This window comes from Malus domestica, chromosome 13 (genome assembly GCF_042453785.1).
Source record: "Malus domestica chromosome 13, GDT2T_hap1".
NCBI classification, from domain to species: Eukaryota; Viridiplantae; Streptophyta; class Magnoliopsida; order Rosales; family Rosaceae; genus Malus; species Malus domestica.
The window spans coordinates 19,622,475-19,650,106 of NC_091673.1; the positions used below are offsets into that span (position 1 = coordinate 19,622,475).

The 27,632-nt window shown below is 36.2% G+C and overlaps 2 protein-coding genes across 5 annotated transcripts; one reads left to right on the forward strand and one right to left on the reverse strand.

The window, feature by feature from the left end:
* The first annotated feature begins 1,026 nt into the window (after window positions 1–1,026).
* On the forward strand, window positions 1,027–6,116 carry LOC103453429 (probable inorganic phosphate transporter 1-7). Its single transcript, XM_070810824.1, has 2 exons — window positions 1,027–1,321; window positions 4,285–6,116. The coding sequence occupies exon 2, from the start codon at window positions 4,341–4,343 to the stop codon at window positions 5,904–5,906; it is 1,566 nt and encodes a 521-aa protein (XP_070666925.1). The 5' UTR covers window positions 1,027–1,321; window positions 4,285–4,340; the 3' UTR covers window positions 5,907–6,116.
* A 1,255-nt stretch (window positions 6,117–7,371) lies between these two features.
* Window positions 7,372–11,530, reverse strand: LOC103453448 (cryptochrome-1-like). 4 transcript variants are annotated; one of them, XM_070810826.1, is made up of 8 exons: window positions 11,240–11,530; window positions 10,999–11,063; window positions 10,319–10,896; window positions 9,484–9,705; window positions 8,669–9,375; window positions 7,916–8,588; window positions 7,747–7,770; window positions 7,372–7,565 (listed from the first exon to the last, which is right to left on the reverse strand). In XM_070810826.1, the coding sequence occupies exons 3-8, from the start codon at window positions 10,626–10,628 to the stop codon at window positions 7,540–7,542; spliced, it is 1,962 nt and encodes a 653-aa protein (XP_070666927.1). In that variant the 5' UTR covers window positions 10,629–10,896; window positions 10,999–11,063; window positions 11,240–11,530; the 3' UTR covers window positions 7,372–7,539. The 4 variants fall into 4 exon arrangements, with proteins under 4 accessions (XP_070666927.1, XP_070666926.1, XP_008391195.3 ...); XM_070810825.1 differs by having other exon boundaries at window positions 8,669–9,381; window positions 11,240–11,489; XM_008392973.4 differs by lacking the exon at window positions 7,747–7,770 and having other exon boundaries at window positions 8,669–9,381; window positions 11,240–11,489.
* Between the last annotated feature and the right edge of the window lie 16,102 nt (window positions 11,531–27,632).

A 27,632-nucleotide genomic window follows, 5' to 3' on the forward strand; every position in this document is an offset into this window, starting at 1 on the left:
CCTTGGCATGTATTTGGGCTTAAATGTAGGCTTTGCATGGCAATTGGACCTTGAGACTTGATTGACTTGGTGTGTGACATTTTTAGACCCCAACACACCTCATATTTTTTTCTGCACACAAAATAATATTTTCATTTTAAATTTTCACAGTATCACCGTGTAATATGATATATCCTAGTATGGTTTGAGAGATTTTGTTCTCACATAATTTTCCTGCAACATGAGATTTAACAGTTTTATTGATCTATATAATTTTGCAGTTTTCAATGAGCTTGACTTTCATAATTTTGTGTATTGATCGTGCTTTATTGTAATTTTATAAATGTAGATTGCAAGGACCCCTTTGGGGATGAACTTTTTCGTGAATATTTTTTCATCAAGATTTCTTTTTCATGGAATATATATATATATATAATGACTTTTCTTCGATGAATAGAATATCATACTTTAAAAAATATATATATATTAGTTATATTATACAAAATGATTATTTACTCTTTAAGTATTTATTTTAAACAGAAATAAAAATTTTAAATTCTATTTTATTTCTTTTCAAACTTTCAGACTACTTTCACCCTCAAATTTTAAATAAAAATTGTAACCAGTAAAAGCACAAACACATATTAGAGCATAATATGAGCTTCTATTACTCATATGGCCACACCACGACAAAAGTTCAATTATTGCCTTTCTCATCCTGTAAGTAAAAAATTAATAACAAATACTATTTCAAGTGTCCAGATATGAAATTTATTTACACTTACGCACAGAATAATTAGAATTATTACCATTTTATTTTTTTTAATACTAATAATTAGAATCCAAAAAATAAAATTTGGATATTAAGAAATTGACTAATTAAGAGCAGGAAAGATAGGATAAAAAAAAGAGGTGAAGTGAGGTGAGAGAACGAAAGATGGGGGGAATATGCCAGGTAGAAGAAAGATTCCTACATGAGAAAAATTTAGAGGGTCGTTTGCAGTTAAATACGGACACAACCCCCCTTCCCTTCCCTCCATTCCCATACTTCACTCCTCTCTTTCCTCATATCTCTCTCTTTCTGTTGTCTAAAACTAATTACATTTGGTAAAAAGCCATTTCTACCCTTTGGCCTTGTAAACTTGGTCTTTGTGTTTCCTTCCCAAAACTATTTCTTCATCACTACAAAGACACTCCCTCTAACTCGATCTGGTTTTTCATCACTACTAGTTGCATGAACACACTCTACAGGTTCTCCTCGTACTGTGATTTCTGCATGATTTCGCGCCTCGGTCTCGGTTTTTAAGATTTCTTCACCTCTATGTACGGCTTCAGATACAAGGTTTGTCTTTTCACTCTTGTGCTATTGTTTGGTTTTGTTCATTTTCTAGTTTGTGTTCTTTAATCTTCATTTGCCTACTTATGTAATGTAATTGATTGGATCCGAAATCACATTCTTTCCATATTTGGATGGTAAGGAAATGATGACCAAATCTCTAGTTATTCGTTTTTCAAGATGATATTTTGTCATATTTTAAACCATTCGTTTTATAGGTGTTTGACTAATTGACCTAACTCACATCTGCAATTCACTAACATTGATCAACATGATCATTGTTACTAAAATTCTCAAATTTAACCCCATATTCCCCTCATCTTTCACAAAGCTTTCACAAGCTTTCATCTTCTTTTTTTTTTTTCTTTCTTTCTTTCCTAAAAGTGAATAAATCATAACATATTGGAGAGATTGTTCTGATGAACAGACATTTATTCTTTGTTTTGCTAAACCTTGGGCACGTAATGCCAAGGAAATTTCATTACAAGAATATTCCTGAATGTTCTTTTCTGTTTCACCTATTCCTCACGTTTGTTCTAAAAAGAAAGAAGATCAAATCAAAAGGGAAATTGCATGAGTTTTTTTCAAGCTGTTTTTTATTCATGGAAATGAAAAAATGTAACTGAAAGCCGTGGCTGCTTTGGAGGGTGCCAAAGGAGCAACTGCGCAAAGTACCATCTCCGGGAGCCTCCATTTTTAATTATATATATATATAACTTAATTAGTACATACCCAGATTATTTTTTAGGGTAAATAATAGAAAAGGTCCCTGAACTATATTATAAGTTTAGTTTTCATCCCTCAACTCTTATATTAGTTTCTCTCATCCTCCAACTTAAGTTTGTGTTGCACGAATAGTCCTTTCCGTCAAGTTTGTTACATTTTCCGTTAAATATGATCACATGCCTTGCACATGACCTTTTTGTGGTGGGCAAATATGACATTTTGCTAGCCCAAAGGAATCTTATTTGTGGTTGTAGAATTGGTACATATTTTGTGTAGTAAACTTTGTATTTTGGTAAGGCTGGTATTTTTATTTTGGTAATGTTGGTACTTTTGATGAAGTTATTATGTTATCGATACTTTTGGTGATCTTTAGCACAATTTGTTGTTTTAGTATTAATCTATTATTATTATTAAACTTAGATAACTCTTGAGTTATGCCGAAAAATTGCATAAGATAAACAATTAGTTTATACATCAATAAAAGACGAGTCCTTAAGGCAACACCCCCACTAAGTTGTTAACTCATATGATAAACAATTGGATTAAATAGGAAAACTGCATATCACAATTAGACTTTTTTTTCTTTTTTTTTTTTGGGCAAAGGCATATCACAATAAGCCTTTTTTTGGCGGGAAAATTAATCTAAAAAGGGATATCATTCACATATTGGGAATCTTATAATTCATAACTTAAAAAGACCATTATACCCTTAAATTTAACGGAAAAGATAACATATTTGACAGAAGGACTAATTGTGCAACACGGAGTTAAGTTGGAGGATGCAAGAAACTAATATAAGAGTTTAGGGATGAAAACTAAACATGGGACAAAGTTCAGGGACCTTTACTACCACGCACCCTATTTTTTATTTTGAAAATTGTTGTATCTTTTTATCTACGTCTTTTTTTCTTGATTAAAAATTTCATTTATGTTACATAAACCATAGACGATATTATGTTACAAACTTGACTTTCATACTAAGTTTCGTACTTGTAAATATATCATAGAAAAAATTTATTTTAAACACAAAAAAAATTGTACGTTGAAGGTTCCCAATTTAAATTTGCACTGGGCCTTGGAAATCCCAAAGCCACCCCTAGGTGAACCGTGAAAGCATGCAATATATGATATTGTGCTCAAAAAGCACAATTCTTTCATGAGGTATTTTGATATAGGTTAAAGTAACTAAAAATTAGATCTATTTCAAAAGTAAAAAATCACTAAAAATTATACATATTTCAAAAGTAGGCCTATAAAATTGGATCTATTTCAATTTTTCCCTTCTTTTTTCATATGTTATCTGCTTCAATGTCTTAAACCTAAAGGGTGTGTTTCCGGTGGGTTTAACAAAAACTTGAATCTTTTGCACAAGGGCCTGAGGTTAAATTTCTGAATCTGGCACTCACTTTCTCTTTTTTTTTTTTTTTTTTTTTGGCTTAATGTAGATTGGGTTGTGTGAAAAATATATTTAAATATGTATTTGTCCGTTTATTTTTTGTCAGTTTAGAGCTTTGGAAACAAACAGCTAGTTAATGCAGCAGTGTAATTTGACCTCAGCTCTGCTTTCAAGAATTTTAACTTCACTTGAATTTTTTCATAGGAATATTTGACCAAAAATTACTAAAATAATAGCAAAAAATTATTTAAAATTCAAATTTCAATCCATCTCTCTGCTAATTCAGCTGCATCTATTTACTGTACCAATTTAATTTGCTGTCGTTGTGAATGTATAATTCAGTTTGTGAGTTTGACACAGACAAGATTTTGCGTCTTTTAATTATATATCTACAAAAAGATCAAATCCATTTTTCTAATTGGAAAAAATTAATAAATTCTTATTTATTGACTCATGACTTCCCGTGTTGTGGGTCATTTTCTCATGCGTCATTTAGTGTGAAACTGTCATCATCAAGGTCGTATGGTTCTCTTGACGAACTCATCTGTTTACGAAAGTTCATTGATTGCAGTGGAATCAAATAAACCCCTATTTTGTCTTCTTTTTCCTCTGCTGTCTTCTTTTGGTTCATGAGAGAATTTCAGTAGAATTGTCTTATTTAGGATACTTTGGTTACCAGATAAAACCAAAATACATGGTATCTTGTTTTTGTGAGAGGTGTCCTACATACGACACTGTCCAAACCCCTCCCCAAATTTTTATGTGCTCACCATGTTTTGATCATCTTTGTGTCACGTAATTGATAAAATCACATTGTTTTTCTTTTTCCTTGAATCAAAAATTTCAGGTTTTGAGCAGTTGAAGGGAATACAATAACTTGAGAGGAGGGCTAACTAATTAGCGATGGCCAATGATCAATTGGAGGTGCTGAATGCACTTGATGTGGCCAAAACACAATGGTACCATTTCACAGCAATTGTGATTGCAGGCATGGGATTTTTCACTGATGCATATGATCTCTTCTGCATTTCCCTTGTCACGAAATTGCTCGGCCGCATTTATTACCAGAAACACGGAGCTGCAGAGCCAGGCAGTTTGCCTCATAATGTTTCGGCCGCTGTCAATGGTGTTGCCTTCTGTGGCACCCTAACTGGCCAGCTTTTCTTCGGCTGGCTTGGTGACAAATTGGGCAGAAAACGCGTCTACGGCATGGTCCTTATGGTCATGGTCATTTGCTCTATTGCCTCCGGCCTCTCGTTTGGTAGAGAACCCAAGGCAGTGATTTCAACACTCTGTTTTTTCAGGTTCTGGTTAGGCTTTGGCATTGGCGGCGACTACCCTCTTTCAGCCACTATCATGTCTGAGTACGCAAATAAAAAGACTCGCGGAGCCTTCATTGCTGCCGTGTTTGCTATGCAGGGTTTTGGGATTTTGGCTGGTGGAACGGTTGCAATTATTGTGTCTGCAACTTTTAAGGCAAGATTTCCTGCACCATCTTACGAAGCTGATCCAGCCACCTCTATTTTCCCTGAAGCAGATTATGTTTGGCGCATTATTTTGATGTTTGGTGCTATCCCAGCTCTGATGACTTATTACTGGCGTGCGAAAATGCCTGAAACTGCTCGGTACACTGCCTTGGTGGCCAAGAATGCCAAGCAGGCTGCTGCTGATATGTCAAAAGTTTTGCAGGTTGAAGTTGAAGCAGAACAAGGGAGAACTGAGCAAGGAGGGAATGATTTTGGCCTTTTTTCAAAGGAATTTCTTCGGCGTCATGGTCTTCACTTGCTCGGAACTACCAGCACATGGTTCTTGCTTGATATTGCCTTCTACAGCCAGAATCTATTTCAAAAGGACATCTTCAGTGCCATTGGTTGGATTCCAAAGGCAAAGACCATGAGTGCTCTTGAAGAAGTCTTCAAAATTGCCAGAGCGCAAACCCTCATCGCCCTATGCAGCACTGTCCCAGGGTACTGGTTCACTGTGGCATTCATCGATAGGATTGGAAGGTTCTCAATTCAAATAATGGGCTTTTTCTTCATGACTGTTTTCATGTTTGCATTAGCCATTCCTTACCAGCACTGGACTCTAAAAGAAAACCGAGTAGGGTTTGTTGTGATGTACTCATTGACCTTCTTCTTCGCCAATTTCGGTCCAAATGCCACGACATTTGTGGTGCCTGCAGAGATTTTCCCAGCAAGGTTAAGGTCAACATGTCACGGAATTTCAGCTGCGTGGGGGAAGGCCGGGGCAATGATTGGCGCATTCGGATTTCAGTACGCAGAAAAGGGAATTGGGGTGAGGAACTCCCTTATAATTTTGGGTGTGGTCAACTTGCTAGGGCTGCTATTTACATTCTTGGTCCCTGAATCAAAGGGAAGGTCATTGGAGGATTTGTCTGGTGAAGGAGAGCAAGAAAATGCAGCTCCATCAGGATCAAGGCAGCAAGAAAATGGAACTGCTCCGGTTTGATTAGGCTTCTTCTTATCGTATTTCTATGGCGTTATCAGGTCGAACTTTTTGAATTCTCCTGGTGAAGTTCTTTGATCATGTTGCTTAATCTTCATGCTTTAGTGCCTGTTTAGTCTTTGTTGTAGGGCAATTTTGGTTTTTTATTCTCATTTGCAATTAAAAGTTAAAAGAAAAGAACTTTTATAGGCTAAATGCTCCTAGTTTTCTTCACTTTTGTTATGGTTTGTTGATGCTGTTTTATCGTCTTATGCCCCCTCATTTAGCATAATCCACTTTCTAATCAAATAATAATCACATCACTGCACTTTTCTCTGATCAAATTTATGCAATATCATTACTTTATTAAAGACATTTGTATGTAATTTCATCAGAGAAACTATCAAAATTTATGCATATTATTAGTAATTTACTACAGATGATGATTATCAAAATTAACAGAGTTGTGCACATCCAAGGCATTGAAGATTTGGAACTTATTGTGTCACTAGTTTCTGGTAATTCTATGATATTATTTAGTAAAAAGTAAAATGAACTACTTTCATTTGATAAATAAATAGATACAATCTAGAGAGAAACCTTGGTGCACCGTTTTCATACATTAGCTGTGTTTTTCTCCTATATCACATGAGATAATATTTAGTATCACGTATGCATTATTGTGAAATAATATGAAAAAACTTAATTTTTTGCACTCCTCTCACATCTTCATGTAGTGTCACAAATCCACCCGTATTACAATATGTAGTTTTGAAGTTAAATTTTAATTCTCTCAAAATCTCAAACAACTCAAAATATTTAACACACAGACGATCGACAAACAACAATTGCCTAGACCCAGTACATCACAACCCAAAAAGCTTCCTTAATTTTGATATTTTGATTGAGAACGGGTGATCGACTGAAATTCTTTGAATGTATTAATATGTACTTAACTGGACCTAACCATTACCAAGGGGGAATATTCATGACGTTACAATATACTGTTTAATTACTCAATTACATTTTGGCCATTTCCATATTATCATTCTAACCTTTTTTTTTATTTTTTTTTAACAAACAATATTATCTATATTAAGAGGAAGAGGGTGAGCTTAATTAGCCTCACAATGAGCTAGCAATAATGTAGTTCAAGTTCGCCTTTGGTGAAAATCGAGCTTAAGATCCCTTACTTACAAGTGAAAATGAATATTACTAAACCGTAATACTAAGTGTGTTTTCTAACGGGACAATCAAACGTACGTTTGTTTGTTTGTTTATTATTATTTTTTCAACGAATAATGTTAAACATACAAAACTGATGCATTATTAACCATCTCTCTTAATACGGATCAATATACCGCATGCAATCAACATCATCAAGCATAAGAAACCGCATCTGAATTGACGTCGTGATTAACGACCATACAACATAGTATCGAGATTGTTTAACAAGAGATTAGTCGGTGATGATTGAGTTTCATTTCCATTGTGGAGGCAGAATGGACATCTGATATTAGCCAGTATTCGTTTCGTTTACATACTAGGGATTACATTGAGCTAGTCATACCAAAAGGACAGATTTTACAATGCTTACTACATTATCCAGAACGGTCCTCTTTCTTGATGAACTCAGCAGCCGCCGGTGAATTCTGTATCAGAGGTGTTCATCTTCCACGGCTCCTACCCCCACACAAGTTTGAAACAATGTGATTAAACAGCGCTATACAAGCAATGAAACTCAATATAAATAGAACCGACTATTATAACTATTGATTAGGCGAACAAAATATAGAGACAAATTCCCAGATTGAGTCATCTGTCATCCCTTCCCAACCCCCGAACAACCCGGCCAAATACATACCTAAATTTGCATCTCTAATTGTTCCTGGAGAGAACACAATAACATGTCAACCGCACTTTCATATTGATACATGTCTAATAGCATTTAATTAATCATTTAGTAGAGTGAATTTGAAACAGTACGCCAAATAAAATCATCATACGGTTAAACAATTTTTTTGATTAGTTACCATTTTTGCTTGAACTCTGCTCCATATCACTTTGTTCTTGCCATGACTGCTTCATCTCAGAAGATTCACACCCCATTAAGGGGTTGCCTTCTGATGATGAACATGACTGTGGAACCGAAAATGAATTTCTGCTAGTTGTCTGCTTCTTAGAGATTGAAGATTCAGCAGTAGAGCTCGTGTCTTCATTTGTTCTCGAGGGCCCAGCTTCGTTAGGATTGTGCGGATTATCTGGGAGTGGGCTTTCGTCTTGCATAAATTTTGATCTCTTCCTAATAAACTGATTATTCTTGGAATTTTGACATGTCGGTACCTTCTGATCATTAGAGGAGTATGTAGGGCAAGGAGAGGTTTTCTTTAATATCACCTTTGGGATGGGCAAATCTTCACTGATGGAGTTGTCAACAACAACTTCATCTGTGCCGTTTGAGCTTGCAGCCTTTGCTGCTGCTTCCATTTCCCACATCTTGAATATGGCGCTCGTCAAGCGTTCTCTAGCCAAATCTATCTCAATGATAGGTTTTGGATAGTTAAACCCAAACTCTACACCTGAAACTTTAAGCACAGAATCAGGTGCATCCCAAGGATGGTGGATCCACTCGGTTGGCAAACGTGATAACTCAGGCAGCCAATGCCTTACATATTCACCCTCTGGGTCAAATTTTGAGCCCTGAACCTAAATCCGAAAATTCAGTTAATTAGAAAGAACAGAGTGAAATAAGATTCTATGTGAACATTACTAAAGCAAAAACTTACCTCTGGACTGTCCAAACGCTCAAGCTCATGGCCATCTGGTAAACTCCCAGAGATATACTGCCAACCAAGGATATCGCTTTCCAAATCGGCATCTATAAGCGTATCCCAGAAATACTTCATTCCCCATCTCCAAGGAAGAAGCAACACTTTCACAGCAAAACTTGAAACGATCACTCTTATCCTGTTGTGTATCCACCCAGTTGCCCATAGCTCTCTCATTCCTGCATCAACCAAAGGGTAACCGGTCCGACCTTGTCTCCAAGCCTTAAAATTGGCTTGGTCAGCTTGCCATGGAAAAAACTTCAAGTTGCTCAGCAGTGGTCTCTCATGAGTGAACGGGAAGTTAAAACATAGATACCGTGAGTATTCTCTAAGCCCAATGGCCCTCAGAAAAAGTGTCACACTCTCTTCCCCAGTAGAGTTCCCTTCTTTTGCCCACAGTATCTGCTTCATTCGAGCTGATTGGAAAACTTTCCTAATGCTCAGTTCTCCGAAGTGAAGATATGGGGACAAAAGTGATGTGGAGTTTTGTCCAACCTTCATCCTGTTGTTTGAGTAGTCAAGCAGGTGCAACTCGAAAAATTCACTTAGTGCCTTGTCAGCATTGCTCCAACCAGGAGACCATGCTCTTCTTAGGAGGGCATTGCTAGACTTTTCCGTTTCATTTTCGAGACCCAGTTCCTCGAGTGAACATTTTGCTACAGTACCTATCACTAACAACAATAAATGTAATAAACTCCTGTTCTTTATTTGTTTTCCTGAAAACACAAACAAGCAGACGTGCCACACGCAGATCTTTGGAAGTTGAAAAGTACCTGTTGCCGAAATCAATTTCCATGGAGGAAGACGTGTCACAAGTTCCCGTTGTATGTGTAAGCACTTATCCCAGTACACCTTGAAAGTTGTATAAGCTTGTCCTTTTCCAGCATATACTTCCCATGGCTCATACAACAGATCTGCATTGAAGCTTTGCACAGAAATGCCTAGCTCCACCAGCTTTCCTTTGATGTTGTGATCACCAACAAGTGAAACGGGATCTGGGATGAAAAAAACAGGTAATATGTACAAAGTGGAAAAGAAAAGTAAATGCCTCGAATTAACTACGCAAGCAGCATCGACTTACTTAGCAGCACGACAGAGAAGGGCTGCCCTCCTACTCTTAACCTAATAGTCGATTTAATAAATTGGTTTTCGGTAAGATTTGTGACATGCCCTAGTTATAAAAGAAAACAAATTTTGACCATTTCTTGAGTGGGATTTTGTGAAATATCTCGAAGAAGCAAAACCTTCAAGTTAATGATAGATAATTCATTAGTTATGTTGTGTATACAGACTCAGTTTTGTATTACCTTAGCTTTTCGGATCAATGGTAGCTTAACAGTTACGACTGTGCACAGGCAAAATTTTAAGGATGAATAGAATCATCTTCCACTAGTCTAAAACACAATACAAATACAGAGATCCGATGAAGGATTGAGATTTCCATTTCTCGATATATGATAAATCAGGACAGAGACACAAAAACTTATTGAGAGAATTAATTAGATAAGGCATAAAAAGAATTAAAACTAGATAAGCTTCACTAATCTTTTCGCGAATTAAAGTTATCAGTTGATTGAAATTACTTTCAAGAGAGGTTCCAGGATATACCATAAAGATGGTTGAAAACTACTTTGGTAGCTCCAATGGCTTGAATACACTCGATGAGAGCAGCAAGAGTACTCTGAGTTTTGATAAGCACAAGTTCTGCCCCAAGGGATTTCAGGGATTGGTCCAAATGAGCAAGAGACTGCTTCAGCCACCACCGTGATACTCGACCTGGGTAAAATTGCTCTTCCTCTTTGGGGCACCAAATATAAACAGGAAAAACACTACCATCCCTAGCAGCAGCAGCTAAGGCAGGATTGTCCTCAATCCTCAGGTCCCTCCTAAACCAAACTATAGTCTTATCGCCACTCATACTGCCTAATTCGGTTTCTTCATGATCAAAATTCAGTATCAAACTTCACAAAACTCTCAAAAATCACCCCCCATCCTTCCCCCCACTAATTATGAACATGAAGTACTAATCAATCACGAAATCAGATTCGAGGTGCTAAAACACAGAAAACCAACAAAGCAACTCAGAATTACAAACTGCAAGTTCTCCTAACGGTATGAAGTGCTGAAAAAAACCTCAAATTTCAGTATCTGTGGATCAATTGAACCTTCCCTACATGTTTTACCAACTGTAAAAGTGAAATCCACCATCAATCAAACAATTCAACTGCATAAAACTAAATAATCAAATACCAATTAAACAACTTTCAAAACCTGGACAAGGAACTTACTCAAGATTATTCAAAGAACAGTTCATGCATTTTGGTGCAGCTTTTCTCCTTGAACACAAATCCACCTGCAATGGAAGATCAGCTTTCAAGTCTATAAAAAAATATATGAATCTGAATCTGAGAGCAATCCAAATAATTAATTCATAACAATCCAATAAAAAATATTATCTTGGAAACAGATTATACACCTAAAACAATAAAAACAATCACACAAGGGGGATTTAACAAATTCCCAGCTCACCTTTTTCTGGATTATCCAGAAAGATCTCAAAAACCCAACTTTCCTAACACACCAAAATCAAATAATTAGTGTGCAATTATAGGGTTTTTGTTTCAAAGATGCGTAGTTTTTCTTTTTCCACCCATACTTTCCAGGACAAATGGGGAAAAGAATAGTGCAGAAGTGGAGAAAGAAACGGGTTTACGTGAGCATTTGGTTATCCCATTTAATGTAACACCACGTGGAGATAGCAACACTTATTGTCGTTTGTAGTCTCCACTGTCAAAAGAAGAGATAAGGTTAAATGGTTAGGACTTTGCCCTTAGAGCAAGTCCACTCTTAAAGATTTTGTGCCAGCATTTAGCCTATTTATCTACTCCAATGAACAGTAATAGGCTTCAATGAACAGTAATAGGCAAATGCATCTCCACCTCTAAAAAAATGCGTTGGCACAAACGATCTCCACCCCTACAAAATGCGCTGACACCCAGCCCATTTAAAATATTTTTAAATTTTTTCTAAAAGAAAAAAAAATAGTTTTAATTTCAAATAAGATTTTTAACCAATCTCGTCACGCCACGTGTCATTATCCAAAGCATAAGAGATGGCGTTTTTCCAACAAGGGATGGGTTGAGTTTTTTCTAACGACCTTGAAGACCTTGACTAGTTCTAGCGTTTTTTTCATGTACATCACAAAACGCTTTCGTAGTTTTACTCACATTTCTCGCTTATCCATCTCATTACTCGTAATCGGGTCATGAGTAGTGTGAACTCAACATTCACACAACATAACATCTTCAATGAGCTTCCACGAAGACATTTTTTTCTCTTAAAGTGTAGAAAATATTGAAATGTAGGTAATATAGAAAGTGTAGAAAATATTGAATGTGGTGTAAGGTAGAAGATGAGGGTTAGGTATTTATAGAAAAAAAATAACATTTTTAAAAATTTTATGTATTTTTTAATATTTTTTCTGTATTTTTTTATAATTTTTAATAAATTTTAATATAGTTAATTAATCTGAACCGTTGGATTTGAAAAATATTCAAATCCAAGAACCAAGGAGTTGCTGACACACCCCGATCCAAAGGATCCAGGTGTGCTGGCTGTCACGTGAGTGTGACGTAACCATAAGTGCGACACGGAAGCAAAACCATAACATACATAAGAAGGAATTCAACTCAACTCTAGCAGAACAACCTACTAGAATAACAGGACTCGATATAAAGCAAACACATAAAGTCAGAGCATAGGTTTAAGTGCAGTCAAGTAGGACTAAAATAAAAGTACATCACCCTCAGGTGAGTTCTACATGTCAAGAGTCTATCAGAAAGCCGGAATAAGACCTCGAGAGCCACCAACCGCTAACTAGAACTTGGAGGGGCGCAAAACAAAATGAGTGGGTCAGTAAAACTAAAGATTTTCCAAAACATTTCGTTAAAAACATTTCTAACCCCTATTTCTAACCCCTCACCGTAAAACCTGTATACTTTCCCAGAAAAATAGTATATAAACACATATATATATCATCAAGAGCTCAAATCACAATCCATCATAATAACATCTCGGAAATGATATGCCATGCCCAAAATATAATCAGAATGCATCAATGTCAATCAGGTGAAAATAATAAATCAACCGGAGACCCTACAATGGTCCTGTACGGCTGATTCTAAAGCTCAACATCCCACTCAGCCGGAGTCACCACAGTGACCTATACGGCCCTGCCGGAGTCACCAACTGTGACCTGTACGGCACTACACTGCACATCACTCGGAACTACGTATAGGAGTCTGTACGATGATAGGTGTATAAATACGCTCTAGTGCTTCTCTCAACAATCATCAGCGCGCATAACTAAGGTCACCCACTAGTCGGAATCACATCTAGTGATCTGTACGACTAGCATGTCGGAACCCTCACATGGTCTGTACGACATCCACCTACTTGGATCCAAGGCGAGCGTGCGGTGTGGTGAATAACAATATAAGCACTAACACCTAAGTGCAGGTTATGAGCTTTCAATGTAATTCATATAAAATAACTCATCTAAATGATAATAAAACTCACCTGTGCGTCCACCGCGTCAATTCACATATGTATGCATCAATTCTCAATTCAAATATCTCAACATTTGCATGCATGGCAATTTAAATCATAATTTTCATATAATTGCATTTTCTGGGAAAAACAGTTGTATATAGGTAATACGAAATCAAAACTGCCCACTCACTGATAAGTCGAGGGGTCGTAACCCCCGCGGCGTCCCTGGATGCGCTCGTCCTCGGGATACGTGTCACCTATATGTGAAACAACTATAAAAACGTTAATTTTAAACACATCACCAATATTTCGAAATAACTTCTCATACGATGCTCAATTTGGGTATATGAATATACCATATCGACCTACTCGACGTCACGGACGTCGCACAATTTTTAGAAAAATTTTTGGAGGTCCCACGCGCCCCCACGCACCGTGGGTGGCACGGGTCCACGCGCCCCCCACGCGCACCTTCTTCCTCAGCCAGTCGCCGAACTGGTTTTTCCGGCGGCCGGTTTTCGGCGAACTTTGAAACTCTTCGTTCTCCTTCGTTTTTCACCCATTTTCTTCGTATTTTATACCAAATTGAAGCCCCAAACATGAAGAATCACGATAGACTAGTTTAAGGCTCTAAAAATCAAGAAATCTCACCGGAAAAATTCCAAGAAATTCGGCCAAAGTTGAACCACGTGATCCCTACGTCCAAATTCTTCAAACGAAGTACTCCGAGCCTCCTTGGGACCTCACTAAGCTCACTACAAGCTTAGAATTCCCTGAAAATCAACATTTTACGTTCGCATGAACAGTGACCAAAAATGGAGGTTCGGGTTTCACGTGATTCCGAGGGTTTCACGTGATTCCGAGGGTTTCACTTCCTAAAACTAGTACCATTCAACTTAAAATGACTCAATGATGAAGATGCATACCTTGGTTGCCTCGATCCGTCGAGTTTTGGGAGGTTTTGGGTGTGTCCGTACTATCGAGGGTGAGAGAGAGAGTCGGGACGGGGAGAGAGAGAGAGAGTTAGTCGAGAGGGAGGAGAGAGAGAGACCACGGGATGGAGAGGGAGAGAGAGAGATGTCCAAAACAATCCCCACCGTCCATGTTTCTAATCCCTAACCAACATAACCAAAATCACATTAAAATCAACTTATCTTATAATATATATATATTTCTTTTAATCTTGTCTAATATTTGAACCAAAAACGTCTCACACACACGTACCTTAGTGCCCGTTAAGGGCAATTCAGTCATTTCACATTCCCGTCAAACGTATCTCCGGGACGGGCTGTGACAGTTGCCACGTGGCCAACGGTCATATTTCTGACCGTTGAGCCTTTTTTTAATTTTTTTTATTTTTTTGTGAAAAAAACGTGGACCGTTGATCTGTGATCGGACAGTTCATTTTAAAAGTCAAATTTAAATTTTTTTTACCATTGGAAATCCAACGGTCTACAAAACTAGCCGTTGGAAATCCTACGGCACTGAGGAGGGCCACGTAGCCCTAATTCGGGTGAACACAAGTGGACTGACAAGCGGGCCCCACCGCCTGCACCCTTAAAAAAATAGTGATAGACCAAATGCATCTCTATCCTTAAAAAAAATAGCCTAGTCAATTTTATTAAAATATTATTATTTTTTATTATAAAACAATAAAAATAATAATTTTATTTTTAATTTCTGACTTTATAAAAAAATATTAATAATTTCTTATAGTTTATTTATTTTTTTATATTTTTTTTATGGAAAAATCTGAACGATCCTCATTGTGCCACGTCAATAGCCATTAATTTTAAATTTCAAATTTTTTTGGAAATCCAACGGACATAGATGAGCCACGTGTCCCCATGCTGGAAACCCAATATTGCGCCTGCATAGTGGGCCGCGCCTCTGCAACTCTGTCGGCCACTCGTGGCCATGCACGCTTGTTTCGCACACGCCTAGTGCAAAAAAAAATTCAGTGGCCCTTGATATCAGCCTGACGCAAGCCTGACTTCAGATGAGTCGGCTCTTTGGTATGTCGATTTTGGACCGGCCTATGGCCTGGCTTGGGCTAGGTGCCAGCCTATTAGGCTGGGCTGGAAGGTTTTAGCTAGGTGTTGGGCTATTTGTGGGGCTGGATGTCGGGCTATCAAGCCCCGGTGGATTTGCTCTTAACTTACAAGAGCAATTTATAAATAGTATGAGTACAATGTTACTCTATCTAGTGTCTTATATACATGTTATATTTTCATGCAGAACTAAATCTTTTCATCTTATTTTGAAATACAAATGTTATCTTGACAGCTTGCTATATGTAATAATGTAATAATGTAATAATGTAAGTTACTATATTTTTTTAATTAATGTTATCCTGATATTAATGTAATAATGTAAGTTACTATATTTTTTTAATTAAAAATTAAAAATTGAAATTTGTAATTGTTTATATTAATGAGATTTTAAATAAAACCCATAATTTATGGGATTAAAAATAATAAAATATAAACATTCACACAACATAACATCTTCAATGAGCTTCCACGAAGACATTTTTTTTCTCTTAAAGTGTAGAAAATATTGAAATGTAGGTAGTATAGAAAGTGTAGAAAATATTGAATGTGGTGTAAGGTAGAAGATGAGGGTTAGGTATTTATAGAAAAAAATAACATTTTTAAAAATTTTCTGTATTTTTTAATATTTTTTAATAAATTTTAATATAGTTAATTAATCTGAACCGTTGGATTTGAAAAATATTCAAATTCAAGAACCAAGGAGTTGCCACGTGGCCAACGGTCATATTTCTGACCGTTGAGCCTTTTTTTTATTTTTTTTATTTTTTTAATTTTTTTGTGAAAAAAACGTGGACCGTTGATCTGTGATTGGACAGTTCATTTTAAAAGTAAAATTTAAATTTTTTTTACCGTTGGAAATCCAACGATCTACAAAAACTAGCCGTTGAAAATCCTACGGCACTGAGGAGGGCCACGTAGCCCTAATTCGGGTGAACACAAGTGGGCTGACAAGCAGGCCCCACCGCCTACACCCTTAAAAAAATAGTGACAGACCAAATGCATCTCCACCCTTAAAAAAAAATAGCCTAGTAAATTTTATTAAAATATTATTATTTTTTATTATAAAACAATAAAAATAAAAATTTTATTTTTAATTTCTGACTTTATAAAAAAATATTAATAATTTCTTATAGTTTATTTATTTTTTTATATTTTTTTTATGGAAAAATCTGAACGGTCCTCATTGTGCCACGTCAATAGCCATTAATTTTAAATTTCAAATTTTTTTGGAAATCCAACGGACATAGATAAGCCACGTGTCCCCATGCTGGAAACCCAATATTGCGCCTGCACAATGGGCCCCGCCTCTGCAACTCTGTCGGCCACTCGTGGCCATGCACGCTTGTTTCGCACACGCCTAGCGCAAAAAAAAATTCAGTGGCCCTTGATATCAGGCTGACGCAAGCCTGACTTCAGATGAGTCGGCTCTTTGGTATGTCGATTTTGGACCGGCCTATGGCCTGGCTTGGGCTGGGTGCCAGCCTATTAGGCTGGGCTGGAAGGTTTTAGCTAGGTGCTGGGCTATTTGTGGGGCTGGATGTCGGGCTATCAAGCCCCGGTGGATTTGCTCTTAACTTACAAGAGCAATTTATAAATAGTATGAGTACAATGTTACTCTATCTAGTGTCTTATATACATGTTATATTTTCATGCAGAACTAAATCTTTTCATCTTATTTTGAAATACAAATGTTATCTTGACAGCTTGCTATATGTACTTATACTATGGCGAAATTTAGCTTTGAATTTTAGCAGATTCATTTCGGCCATTAGCTGAAGACGAGTTTTGCACAAATTCGGACTTAAAGTGACCTAAAAACCCTTGACTGGAGGCTATCTTATAAATACTGTTGTATCATTTTGCGATTTTAAAAGTATTCCAACGCTACTATTCCAGGGTCAAATTAGTGATTTTAAAACTTACCGACAGAGCACAGCCTTGGAATGTATTCTGAAACTTACCGACAAACAGCACCACATGCTTTAGAGGTTTTTGCCAAAGTTGCCCCCGTTTGTACTATGTTTGACTGAATTAATGAAGGGGTTTAGCTTTTGTTAGGCCTCGTTTAAAGTTGTCGAACGTCCTTCTGACGAGTCTTAATCCTATCTTTTCATTAACTGGTTTTGTCCTGTTTGCATGCAAACCATGTTCATCTTCATGGCCGATAGCATCGATCAATACTGAATGGTACCCACAAATTAAGTACATTAAACTTTATATGTCATGTCTAAGTCTAACCAAATTACTAAAATTGTAATTTAAAGGCAGTTTCTCAGTTATAAGTTTTCATTTCATTTTCAGGTATTAGTTTTGATTTTATTGTAAGAAATAGAAGTGAAATGCTAAGATCATCTCCACCCTTGTGTTAAAACTTAAATTTTTAATCCAAGATTATTAAATAATGATTTAGGCTAAATTTTTTTTCGGTTACTTTTTTCAAAATAAATTTATGTAAACCATCATACTTTTTTTTATGAACATTTTAAATTAAAAATATTTAGATTCCCAAAAAACTAAAGATTCACTAAACCAACCCTATAAAACATGTATTTATAGAGTTTTTTGGTGAATTTTGATTTAAAAATATTTTTAATGGTTTTATTTTCAGTGAAGTGGGATGAAGTTCCTAATGTATGCCTAAATTTAACATAAAATAGATAGCGTTAGTGAAAACGACCAATTGTACAACATATTATTAAGTTGGATGACCAAAGAAACTAATATAAGAACCTAAGGACAAAAATTAAAATGAAAGTAAAGTCCTGAGACCATTACTACAATTAAGCTTAAAATAATTAACGGCCCTAAATTTATCTTTTCCAATCTCTTATTTGGTCCACACTCCTCTTTTTTATCTTTATGGGTAGTTTTTGTTACTTCAGACCACTTCAACATTTAAAAGATGAGTACCAGTAAACACGGGCGTTGTTGGGTCTGGGCTACTTTTGTTTGAAACATAATTAAGTGATGTAGTCTCATACGGTGACTAAGCAGAAAACTGTTTGATCAAAACAAAAGATGCTCACATCGGAACAATAAAATGTTATTGGTTTTTGAAAAGGCGGAACAATACCAAGCCGTGTACCTAATCCACGACCATGGAGCCCAATATCACTAACGAACCCTTGAGCACCAAACTTCAAACTTCAAACTTCAAATCAAAGTCTAGGACCTCGAATCCAAACCACAAACCTCGGACATTTGGACTTGTGCATATGACCTAAATCATGGACTACGAGCCCACAAATTTACCAAAATAAAATAAAATAACATAGATACTACACAATATAATTGCTTTCCTTTTTAATTTTTCCAAGTGATCTAAAAAATTAACCGTTAGATCTTGCATATAAGAACCTGATGAATTTTGCAACAATTATGTTGAAGATAAAAATTAATCACATCCACTAGGAATACGCCACGTGGACTTCAAAGCTCAATATGACGTTTTTTGTGAGCAAACTACCTTGTCCACTTCACTTTGTCAAGCATAACTGCCCGTTGCTTGCTCCATTAGTATGCCTACTGACAGACAACTTAAGGGCAACTTTTCCTGTAAACTAGCCATGTCGGCTAGAAAAATTGGTAATCGCCACTTTGGTACTACTCAGATATCTCTAGATTAAGTTTTCATCAGATCTTTTTTGACCTAAGCAACCGGAGACCATTTGACAAACATCATCCTCCTCCTCCTCCCCAGCTATTTGTTAATTAACCGAACAGTGTTATTTGTTTTGCAGGTCTAACAGGAAAATTTGCACACAAGATAAATCTTGCGTGCCTAATATTGTAGCTTGACTTTTTCGTATGGTTCTTTCAAGTTTTCAATCTCATCTTCGTTCCATTTCTGCTACCCAGTAAAATTCATGTTTTATCATTATTAAAATCTTTCTGCAGTTGGATTCTAGACTTAAAAATAAAAATATTAGACCAGGCATGAATCCTAGATAATTAAAAATAAAAATATAAAAGGAAAGCAAGATACATTGATTAGCTAGAGAGAAGGGTTTTGCACTGTTGGGGAGTTAATTAATTAGTTTAAAAGGAGGAAAAGTTCAACAAATGACCACCCGATGAATACATACCGTCCCTAGTCAGCTACAAAACACACTTCAGATTGACAGAGATAAAAGCATACAGCAAATAAAAAGATAAAACTCACTGTTATATATATATATATATATGTTAACAGCGGTTGCTTGGGCTTGGATTAGCTCGCAAAATACGACTACAGATAGAGACGTGTTCGTGACTGCCCAAGATAAACCGAGTCGTTTTTTATTTTCTATTTTTTCAACAATATGGTTCTGATTTCTATTAAATTATGAACCATTCTTGAAAGAGATTAAAAAAAACAGACCGGTACATTGAAAATACTTAAATGTATTTCGGCAGTTGGCAGGCTCGGATTTAAAAAGCATCGTGAAATAATTTTAAAAAGTAAAAGAAGAGCAATACACAACACTCGCTCGTTAGCCTCCAAAGAAAATTTAGAGCAAAAGTCGCTGGAGGAGAAGGAAAGGCAAAAACCTGTAATAGTTTTCCTTGTGTTGATTTCTGTGTCTAAGCATGTTTAGATTTGAGTTTTCCATCACTATTTTTTTGTTGTCTTTTTTTCAATCCAATTATTCTCCCAAAATCCTCTGTCTCAAGTTTTTTTTGGGCAGAGTGGGTTGGCAAGAGATGGGGTTGAATTTTTATAATGCGAGTTTTTCAGATTATAGTATGATTTTTGTCCATGTTTGCCCTTTTGGGTTTGTGGCTTTTATTCATGTCTTATGGTAGCGTTGGTGCGGTTTATCCTAAAGCAATCGGTAGCTTCTTTGGTAGTTTTGTGCACAAAATCTTCATTATATCGGTCACTATTTGTTTCTTTTGCAATTGCTCTTCAAAGTTCACGTTGTTTGTACACCAAGAGGTTCCCTTACCTGTTTTGTTGACAATTTTTTTGTGCACTCTCCCATGAGGCGAATTATGAAGTGATGAGTTTCTAGTTGCCAAGATTGAAAGTTCTTTCAACTTTGGAGTGCTATTGTTCTCATGCTTGTCACACCCAAAGATCCCCAATTGTGGCTATAAATGGGCCAAGTTGGCCACGTTTTTTGTTTTGAAGTCATTTTTATTTGAGGATCATTCGGATTTAATTCAAGATTTCCTATTTGAAGTTTGTACTTTTCTTAAAATGCTAATAAAACTGCTATCATTCTGCCTAAAAAAAGTCATAAAATCTATTAGTAAATATTAAAGACCATAATTGAAAAAAGAACATTGCAAAAATAATTGTATTTTGCTTCCAAGTTGTCATGGGTATCTCAAAACTATTTGTGGTACACTTTTGTGGAATAACAACCAATTATAAACATAAAAAAATGTTGAACTAAAAGAGTAGCAGAAGGAGCGCCGCTTCAAGAAGAAACCCTAAACTTCATCTTTATTCCTATCGCCGGCCTCTAGCTTCTGCTTGGGGTCGGTGGCAGCAACCTTTTCAACTTGTTTCCCTCCTTCTCCTTCGTCTCTCTATCCTTCTCTTCTTGCCCAACACCTGCGATGGCCCCATTTTATGTTTAGAATTTGGGGATCTATAGTTGTTCTCCAGAAAGAGTGGATGGAGCACGATCTTTAGGCCTTTTGTCTTACCCTGCACCTTCGGTAGCCTCATTTCTAGTCAAGGAACGATGGATCAACCCACCATCTATGGGTGGTGTGGATGGAGTACTATCTCTAGGCGTTTTGCCCTTGTATCATGGTAATCTGATTTGGAGCCTTTGCGCTATGATTTGGGGGCTCTGCGCTCAAGATCTTCCAAAACTTCGAATCAAATTCCCAATTTGGTGGATCTCACCTCAACACTTACTTGCTGCTTCTTTCGGACTTCTCTCCGGTCAAAGACAACTATATGTTGTCACCCTACAAAGGTTTGGTATCTCTTCTGAATGGTGTTTACACCATCTAACATTTTTTATGACTGCTTGGTTTTGGGCATTTAGTTGCCCATCGTGTGCTTGGTATCGGCTGAGGACTAAAAACGTGGCGATCAGTATTGGTGTGGTTTCATTGGATTTGTAGGTATTGGTATGCTCTGTGCAGTGGTTCTTCTTGGTTTTTTGGTCAGAGACCGTCTTCATTGTTTATGCCATGTACGCGGCTGGGGAAGCGATGTTAAGGGTTATTAGGTTTTTTTTTTGTGGTCACCTTTGGGCCACTACAATTGGGCCTTAACTTTTGGGCTCCTTTGTAATTTTTGCTTTCGGTATAGATAGGAACCTTTACTCATGCATTGTGTGCATATGTGGCGTCTTGTCTGTATAGACCCTTTTTTGGGGCTGTTTTATTTCTTGCTTTCACCTGCGAAATCTTTGTAATTTGTCCTTCTGGACTTTGTTATAAAAATTCCCGTTGACCAAAAAACAAAAAATAAAAAAGGTGAAGTTCGTTTAGCGTCTGCTACAACTTTATAAAGAAAATATAGACATAAAATGGCACATCTCCCTTCTTCCTAAAAACAAATCTCACTTTTTATTAGAATTTTTTAATATGATACTTAGAAGGAGAAATTAAATTCTCATCCCTTGTCTTCTTATTTCATTGTTGAAAATTGTTATAACTCATCCCTAATTTTACATTTTTATAAATTTTGTTTGAGTGAATTGACGGAAATACCCTAGAGGCAAGGATTTTGGTTTCCGTTGACCATCGTTTAGAGGGACAGATAAGAAGAGAGGAAAAAAAAAAGGGAAGGGAGAAGTTGAACGGAAGAGGAGAGAAAATGAGGAAAAATGAGGAAGGCTCGGTCGATGAGAAGGAAGGAGAAAATGAAGGGTGACCAATAAGAAGAAGGAGAAAGGAGAGAAGAGAGGGAGGAGAGGAAGCAACCAACTTGAACCTCACTTGACCCGGTTCCTGACCTGACTATAGACCCAGTTCCTGACCTGACTATAGACCTGGTTTTTCTTGCACGATTTCGACTAAATATCATCGGTTTTTCGACGAATTAAGTCGATCTATCACCTCCATTCATCAAATCGTCAATTCCCCCTCCATTTTCCACCCAAACCCGACTGGGTTTAAGCTCAGTTTCTCGTAGAACGAACCCGTGGGTTTTATGAGTGTCTTGGTGGCGATCCACCATTTCTACAACCACCACCAACGACCGCCACGATGGTTCAACTTCTCTTGAACCCAGGAACAAGTCCCAAGCTTTGGTTGGCGCAGCGGAGCATTGGAGAGGGTGAATTGAAGCCCACCTAGTTCTAGGGTTTTCGGCTGGTTTGAGAGAAATTAGAGTTTTTCCTGACCAAATTGGACTTAGCCAGAGGTATAAAACTTGCTCTACTTATTGAGATCTTCATTTCTTTGAAATTTGGTAATTTTTGGAAATAGTTTATTTTTTCGGCAAGTTGGGGCGGCGGTGCATGGGCCGAGACCCCACCTGACCATCCTAGGCAAATTTTGATTCCCCAATTTCGTATTTGACATCCAATTAGTGAAATTCCAAAGTTTTAACGTAGTTGACCTCCTTGTTGGCCGCCACTTGGTTATTGTATGAATTGACGATCCGACCGTTGGCTCATCACCAAACCTTAATATGTTATAATACGTAATATTTAAGGATATTAGGAGCTAACGGATCAGGAATCTGATGTACGGATCTTCCCGGATGGGTTTTCTAAGTCTGTAAACCTAAACATCGGCCGTCACTTAAGTTTAGCGATTGGCGGAGATCCGACTGTTTGATTGTTCCGAAACTTTAAGATGTTGTTCTAAAAGCTTATTAAAACTCTTAGGAAGTGACAAATCAAAAATCCATGTTGCAGATCTTTCGGATCAAGTTACGTAGGTTGAGGACCTTACCGTCGACCTTTGACCGATGGTTAACTTTTGATCAATGGGTTACAAATCATTCTAGAATGTCATTGAGGATGTAAGTTTATAAGAATTAGCAAAATGACATAATTTATGAAATATGCTACATCCTACGGGATGCATAGGTATGTTTATAACCCTTGATGCCATAATTATATCTACGGCTATGAATGTTAGTATGTTGATTAGAACTACCGAATCACCGTGGCATGCTTATATTTATGTAGTCTGCTCATCATTGCTGCACCCCGGTGTTAGTGCTTGCCCAGGGCCAGGGCTAGTCTTTCACCTGTATGTTCACCTCCGCACCGCACACTCGACTTGAATCTAAATAGGTGCTAGTCCTGTCGTACATGTTGCATTAGGCAACTACAACTCGTAGGTGATTGCGAATAGCGTCAGTCTTCACGTGATTGTAGCATTAGAGCGTATATTATGATTACATTCAGTCATGTCGTATAGGTCATATTAGGCGACTCCGACTAGTGTGCTAGCATAGATTGTTTAAGCACTTAATTTTACTTATATTACTGTTGAGATTTTGTGATTTTGGATATCTTGCCCTTAGTTGCGAGATATTGTGCTGTAATGAATTCTTGAGATTTTGTAGGCTACGGTAACTATTTTTATACTATACATAGTAAATATATTTTGGAAACTATACTTGTTTTACGGCGAGGGGTGACAATGTTTTCAAAAAGGTTTTTATAAAACTTTATTTTCAGGTCCACTCATCCTAATTTTTTGCCCCTTCAGATTTTAGCTGCTGAACTTTTGTATTGACAAGGACTCTTGGCAAATCTCAGGATAAGTGGTTATCTCTGAGGGTATAATTCTCAATCCACTCTACTGTACTTTACTTATGCTCTGACATCACGTGTGAAATGGGTTCATTCCCGCTTACCAGCGTACTCTTATATTTAGGCACTTTTAGGTTTAAATTTATTCACATTTTCCACATCACTACACTTTATGGCTTTGTCACCTTCCAGGTTTCAGCCAGCATAACTCGATTCGAAGTTCTAGTGGACATTCCGGGTTGGGGTGTGTCAAAAATCTTATTCATTCAATTTTTTATCAAGATTCTTTAGTTTTTATTCACGTCATTATTTTAATAATAAAAGATTTACATTCAGCATATTTAAATTTATAATTAAAAACTATTTAACCATTACCAAATATATTCATTTAATGTTAAAAACATTATATTTGGTGTACTTATATTTTTAATTTGTTCCTATTTCTTTAATTTGTAACCATTTTAAGGGTGATTTTGTATAAAATCAATCAAATGTTATGATATTGACAATATGTCAATCAAATTTATTTAAATTATAAATAAATCAATAAGACTTTAAGCTACATTAAAACACCTCAATCAAATAAAAATTACAATTCATGCCACTATCATTTAAAACACCCAACCTCTCTATTGCCTCCCACCACCTTCAACCTCCATATTTGTCACATCCCGGCCCGGGTCCCCACCACATCCCGGGCTCGACTCCACCGTAGCACGATATTATCCGCTTTAGGCTCCGACCACGCCCTCACGGTTTTGTTTCTGGGAACTCACATAAGAACTTCCTAGTGGGTCACCCATAATGGGATTGCTCTCCTGCAAACTCGCTTAACTTCGGAGTTCCGATGGAGCCCGAAGCCAATGAGCTCCCAAAATGCCTCGTGTTAGGTAGATATGGGAATATACATATAAGGTTTACAGGATCCACTCCCCTGGGCGATGTGGGATGTCACAATTTTCTTAACCTCACAACACCTGCCTTGTTAATTTTTTGTCGCTCCGAACGATTTCATACTAATTTTGCCTTCATACGTCTGAGAAATCACAATCAAGTTTTTTTTTTCTTCCTATTTTCTTCTTGTTCTTCAATTTTTACGTTTTAGGTTATTTGAGTTGTGTTTTTTAGGGATTTGGTGTGATTTTTCACACTACACCTTTTGGTTTTGAATTTGAGCTTGTTTAGATGTTAAAATTGGTTTGTGCATATCACAGATTTAGTCTGTTTGGGTATATTTGCTGGCTCTGTGTATGTTTATTTATGCATGGTGGTTATGTCGTTTAGTCTTATCGCCATTCCTCGTGCTCTTTTTCTTAGGTTATGTGCTCCATTTCAAATTTTAAGTTTTGTGGATTCAGACACTACAACACAGTGTCTATTTCCTATTTTACGATTGTACAGTGATATTCAAAAAGTTTTATGGATTCAGACAATGTGCAGCATCGTATGTTTCCTATTCTGTGATTGTACATTGATATTCAAAGTTTGTGATTCAGACATTGCAGCGCAATGCCTTTTTCTTGTTTTGTGGATTCAGACACTTCGTTGCAGTGTTTATCTCATGTTCTATGATTGTGCATTGATATTCAAATAGTTTTCGTGGATTTAGACACTACGTTGCAATGTTTGTTTCTTGTTCTGTGGTTGTACTTTGATATTCAAACGTTTATGTGATTTCAACATTGTGTTGCAGTGTTTGTTCCCGGTTCTATAGATTCGGACACTGCAGTGTCTATTTCATGTTCTGTGATTGTGCATTGATACTCAAATAGTTTATGTGGATTTAGACACTATGTTGCCGTGTTAGTTTCATGTTTTGTGATTGTACTTTGATATTCAAAAGTTTATGTGATTCTAACACTATGTTGCAGTGTTTATTTTCTGTTTTGTGGATTCAAACACTTCGTTGCAGTGTTAGAGAGAGAGAGAGAGAAAGAGAGAGAGAGAGAGAGAGAGAGAGAGAGAGAGAGAGAGAGAGAGAGAGAGAGAAGAGACGATAAAGATGAGATAGTTAAAGGCTGGTTGGACATAACGTGTGTTAAAATATAAAGAGAAATAAAGAAAGATGGATAGAAAACTCAAATTCCAAGTAATTATAATCACTTAAAGCTTACGTGACATTCATCATTGATCTATGCCTAATTAATAAAAATATATCATTGATTAAGACCAAAACAAAAATTTGTCATTGATATATGGTTAAATAGTAAAGTTTTTTTTAATTTTTGGCTAAATTACATTTTCTTTTATTTGTACCAATTTTCTTTTTAGTTTTAATTTATATTCATAAATTTAATTTCCTTTTGTGGTCATATTTTTACAATTTTATTTGTACCCAACGTATCATATTTTAAAATTTTAATTTGTACAATCATTTTGAAATATCGATTATTTTATTTAAAGCAATTTACATGTTGTCGCAACATTTTTTTTTTTTTGAAAAAAAATCATCGCCGGATTCCCAGGATCCGACAATGATGCTTTTCCCTATTTTTTTCCTTCTTGGGGGGGGGATACTTTCTTAGTTCCCTCTATTCATTGATATGATGGGTGATAAAATATTGGGGGGTACTTTCTCAATTCTCTCTATTCATATGTCTTTTCCTTGTACCCCATTTCATCTTGTATTTGAAATGAAATTTTCTGGGTACAATTATCCCTTAGACTATCTCCAACTCTTAGGCTAAAACCTAAAATTTTTAGCCCAAAAAAAATTTAAATTTTAGCCCAAAAACAACTTTTCTACTCACCCTTCTAGCCTAAATTTTTTAACTTGAGATTATTAAAGAATAAATTTAGGCTAATTTTTTCTTTTAAAGTAATTTTTTTAAAAGAAATTATGTACACTATCATAATTTAATTTTATAAACATTTTAACCTAAAAATATTTAAATTTCGATAAATATTGAAAAATCACTAAATTTGGGTTGTTAGATTTTTTTTTTTTACCATTAGATTTGATTATATTCGATCTTAGCCGTTGGATTCAATAAATCCTGAGAGACATGCCCATGTGGGTGGGGTCCTATTGGTGGTGCCCACACCATTTTTTGGGCTAAATCTTGGATGTAATTTGACTTTTATTTGACCTTTAGCTTTTGGCCCACACATTTAATATGGTTGAGTTGGATTTGGGGAGGGAATAAAACCTAAAAAATAACATTTAGCCTAGGGTTGAGTTTGGTCTTATGGGGTACATTTTCTTCTCGTAGGTAGATTATTTTCTTTGTATTGGTAAATTTTATCTCGTTGGTGTATTTCATTGTATTGGGGTCCATTTTTTTCGTATGAAATCAAAATTTGTTTTAAATTCAAATTCAAGGGATCATGTAGATCTCTAAACAAGAGGAAATGAATAATGGGACACTTTGGATGCGGTCTCTAGCTATCAATATTCTTTGATTGAAACCTTGTTAGTTTTTAGTTTTTGATTGAGGTCCCTGATATTAATGTAATAATGTAAGTTACCATATTTTTTTAATTAAAAATTAAAAATTGAAATTTGTAATTGTTTATATTAATGAGATTTTAAATAAAACCCATAATTTATGGGATTAAAAATAATAAAATATAAATTATTCTCTCTATTATATTGTGAGTGTGTGTGTGTATATATATATACATATATGTATGGGTACATTAACCAAAATTAAC